The 4,695-nt window shown below is 29.5% G+C and overlaps 1 protein-coding gene across 3 annotated transcripts in view; it reads right to left on the reverse strand.

The window, feature by feature from the left end:
- Positions 1-435: 435 nt before the first annotated feature.
- The window catches only part of LOC144962890 (spermatogenesis associated 6-like protein), a 21,683-nt gene continuing 17,423 nt past the window's right edge, over positions 436-4,695 (reverse strand). For all 3 annotated transcript variants that reach the window (XM_078896260.1, XM_078896259.1, XM_078896258.1), the window contains 2 exons: positions 3,955-4,077; positions 436-2,399 (listed from right to left, as the gene is read on the reverse strand). In XM_078896260.1, coding sequence (XP_078752386.1) covers positions 3,961-4,077 — 117 coding nt within the window. In that variant the 3' untranslated portion in view covers positions 436-2,399; positions 3,955-3,960. The remainder of the gene's footprint in view (positions 2,400-3,954; positions 4,078-4,695) is intronic.

A 4,695-nucleotide genomic window follows, 5' to 3' on the forward strand; every position in this document is an offset into this window, starting at 1 on the left:
TCTCCCAAAACTAACTATACATTTGGCTGTTTCCCTCTCAGCCAGGGTATCCGGCCAGGACCAGGACAAAACCAAGAAATCTCATTCCAAGACAAAGACAGAAAGCATGTTGGAAAACAGATACAGGGGAAAAGAAGATAAAGTAAGTACCTCCCTTCCCACTATGGGAGGTCAGGAACCCCACCCAGTCACTCCTATTTGAACAGACAAATGGGACAGGGAATTGAGGCGTAAAACATGATAAGGTTCATTTGCATATCATGCAAATGTTCCATAGGTTTAACCTTCTCCCTCTCCCAAACCCCACTTAAAGAGACATTATACGATATCGAACAGAAATCCTTTATCGTTTAGAATTTATAAAGGACACTTAGATCACTCTTATGTCACGATTCATAAGCCATGGTAAATGATAAATAAAAGATGAAAGAACAATTCAAGGATTACATTGTATTTTATTACTAAAGAGACATACGATACATTAGACAGAATCAAATTCAGACTTTTCAGAAGCTAGAAAATGTAAATATAAGATTTTATCATAGATACATTATGTGTAAAATAAAACAAAAAGAGGAATGTGGATTTTTTTAGCATTTATCCTTTTCAGTGTTCCGAATCAAAATATCAAAATTTAAATATAAATATTATAAAATGTATCTAAATCACAGATGTTGTAAAGAAAAAATTAAGTCTAAATGTTGGTACCTTCAAAATGGTTAAACTGTGGAAGTTTATACATCATATATATCATTAAACAAATTTTTAAAAAACCATTATAAATCATCAGTGGGGAATTATTTGTTAAAATACAATATCACGGAGTCACTGGTTTCGGGGGAGCTCGAGAAACACTTATTTTCCTACAATCGTGGCTCTCTTATGATAAAAAATTATTGTTTTCTTTTTCCGATGTTGTCTGTTTATTTTTTTCTTCGTTTGTAAGGCCCTGAGTGATATTACTACTATTTCATATAAATATTCTATATTCCAACTATGCCAAATCTTAAAATATTGGAGTATCAAAATTTTAAAAAGAGAATTTTATTTAGAAGATATACGTGACTAATATTCATATTATGAGCAAATAGATAATTCAAAAGGTTAAGAAAATACAGACAAATGAGGAGATGGGCAGAGGAATATGTCATAAAGAAAAAAAAATCATAAGGCAATTTGAGATGATAAGAATGAATGATCATAATATATTTCATGGGGAAAAAACTCGAAACATACACAAAAATCATGTTTGCGTATTTAAAAGGCACAGTAATCTTAGCCTTGGTGTTATTAATCATCTTGCTTTATTTCTTTGCTTTATGAATGAGCTGCCATTTTAATGTTTTAATGATTTAATAATATGCGAATTAAATTTTGAATTGAAAATAAAATAATAAAGCTTACATAAAAAAATTATTTTTGTATTCGTTGAACTCTGTTGAGGTAAAACGTGACAGATCAAATGAAAATATTCTTCAATGTTATTGATCAGTTCTGGTAAAATATTTTTAATAATGATTTGTGACCTATGAGATGATTAGGTTTAGTATTTTTCAATCGATTTCTGTATAAACATGGCAAATCATTAAAAAAAAAAAAAATAAAATAAACAAACAAATAGAGTTCTTCTTCCCTAATAGTTGATGTTATACAAAATAAAAGAGATATGAAATTTTTAAAATGTAAGCATTGCTCAAAACATGACAACGCGAAAGGTTACATCTGGAAATCTCAATAATTCAAAGACTAGCAGTTTTAAAGGGTAAGTAAATAACTAAGTAAAAACAGGAAATACCATTTATATCTCATGTAGATTAAGACACATTATACAATATCACAGAATGAGTAAACCATGACCAATTGTTACCCTGCAAGACAGACGCGTCCTTTGTGGAAGATTGTAATTTTATTACTATCTTTAAAAAATATATCAAAGTAAATAAATGCTTAAGTTATATAACGAAGCTAGCAGTTAGTAACAGTATCATGAATGTTAAAGGTAATCTTTTACAAAAATAAAGGCTATTAAGCTCTGAAGTAATCATTTCATCTGAAATTACGGCAATCATGCTATTTTGATTCTGAAAGTTTTTACAAATCCTCTAATGGGGGTTAGATTTATATCCACTAATTTGAAGCATAAAAAAATAAAAATGGGGTGATTATCTCTTTTCAAATTTGCCTGAAACCTGTAAAAAGTACATAAAATTATAGAATAAATTATTTCGTGAAATTCAACTTGATTGCCATTCCAATTTCTTTCATGACATTTCATCGCATCAAAATTAATTTAATAGAAAAGTGTGGAGCTGTGAGGCATTTAAACTCGTGTACAATGTCCAGTGACTTGCATCGTTCTTTATAAACATAGGGTAGTATTTGTTGATCATCTCTGGATTCTGTTCAATAGAATAGATAGATAGATTTGCTAATATGTTGATTCATATATGTGATCCACTGCCTCAAACTGGTATTATGTTGGGATGAATTGAACCCCCAAAATATTAATTAAGAATTTTTAAAATACAAAATATGAACTTTTTTTACAATGTAAGAAATGACATTTACTCTACACCATAAGGAATGGAAATAAACCCAAGTTTCATATTTTTTGTTATAAAGTCAAGTTTCAAAACCTATTACACCCAGTCATAATACCGTCCTGCTCATTATGTAATACTCATAATTAATTTGCGATTTCCGTAAAGTCATCATAAACTGAGATTTTAAAATAGACTTTTAATATAGATTTTTTTAAAGTATTGAAAATTTTACAATAGTATTAAGTTTAAACTCATTTATTTAAGATAAAACCCAAATTCCTACCAGATGATTCTAATAACATAACATAACATATGGTATAGGGCAAAATAGGATAATATCCCTTGAATGCCCTTAATATTAATAGTAATGCTATAAATCTATTGATTAAAGATTACAATAATGATACACTGGTAAAGGTAGTATTTCAACTTAAATGTACTCATGTAATTGTGGTGTACAAACATATATCTTTAACCGTGACATGCAAAGCACACACACACACACACACACACAAACACACACACACACATACACACACACGCATATAGAAGATAACCATAATAATATAACAATGCATAATATATAATGCAAGACTGAAAGCCCTGTCAACAGTAATGCAAAAAAGTATTATTCGTCATATATAAATCTCCCAACATATAATTACTGACTACTAACACCTTGAAATAATCTATAGATTTTGCATTCTTTGTTTCAAATTTCAAATTGTTCCATTTCTGGACAATACGAATACGAACCAGTTTTGTCTTATGTTTGTTTTGTATCTAGAGACAAAAATCTTAAACTTGTCCCCTCTAGTAAAAGTAATATTAGAATATGAAAAACCCCAGAAAAGTCTATCCTATCCAGACCATGTTCCAATCTATAAACCTGAATTAAATCCCCACGAATTCTTCTATACTTCAAACTTGGTAAGTCAAGAAATTCTAGCCTTTCCTTATAAGATAAATACTGTATTGCTTAAATCTTTTTGGTCGCTCGCCTCTGTACACTTTCAATACTAATAGATTGTCTTTTATACAATGGGCTCCAGATGCAATTTCCGTATTCTAGAATTGGTCGAACGAGCGATTTATACAAATATAAAAATATGGTTTTATCAAGACTTATAAAGGTTCTATATATTGTTCCCATCATTCTGTTTGCACGGCTCACACAATTATCAATATGTACATCAAAATTCAAAAGTGAATCAAAAGTAACTCCCACATCCTTTTCATAAGGCACAACGGAAAGTAGATTTGACATAGAAGTATAAGACCTAGACAAATTTTCTATCAAATTCAATCTCACATAACCAAATTTTAGATTAGCTATGACATCATTTTAATATCAGTGGAAAAGATGTGAGAGTCAAAATTTATAACTCTCATAAACTTCATAAACTGATACCTTGCTCTAATATTTTGATGCCCGGATACGAGCAAGCCGGAGCTCCAAGTCCAGATCATCCAAAGATGTATAGTAGTCATCATAAATTCTGTTCAAACGTCTCAATCGGGCAAGCTCTCTTTCCTGAGAAAATAAATGATTGACAATTAACTAGCCTTTGTGAAATAATTAAACATTTTTAAAAAATTACAAGTAGAGATCTTGCCAATATGTATTCAAATTTCATCAAAAACAAGAATCAAAATTATTAGGCTTTTTGGGTCTTTTAATTTTGTATTTTATTACAAAACACAGAAGTAGCAAAAATCTTATTTTTTTATTTCTAAACAAAATCCAAGTTATAAATAAACAACCCTTTTCAACCCAGGATAAAAAGAAATTCACACAAATCATCATTTAAAATGTTATATTTAAAAAAATGAAATGATAGTTTCAGATTCAATATGATAATATTTTCATCAATCTTTATCACATGAGCCAGTCATCAGTTTCGTTGATCTAGCAATTACACAAGAATAGTTGTATTTTTGTTTGCATGTGATCAGCTCGCAAATTGGTCATGAATTAAATGAAAGAAGAAAGTTCACAACTTTTACAATCTATGCAATTTAATATGAAAAGTATTTTTTTTCATGCAATAGAAAGTGTTACTATTTCACTTTACCGTCACCAAGAAAATCAATTCTGTTAAATAATTGTCTCAATATCAAGTAGATTTGGTACTGCATAAAGTTGTGGATA

The sequence above is a fragment of the Berghia stephanieae genome, chromosome 1, assembly GCF_034508935.2.
Source record: "Berghia stephanieae isolate SIO BIC M18660-M18661 chromosome 1, UCSD_Bste_1.3, whole genome shotgun sequence".
In the NCBI taxonomy this organism is placed as follows: domain Eukaryota; kingdom Metazoa; phylum Mollusca; class Gastropoda; order Nudibranchia; family Aeolidiidae; genus Berghia; species Berghia stephanieae.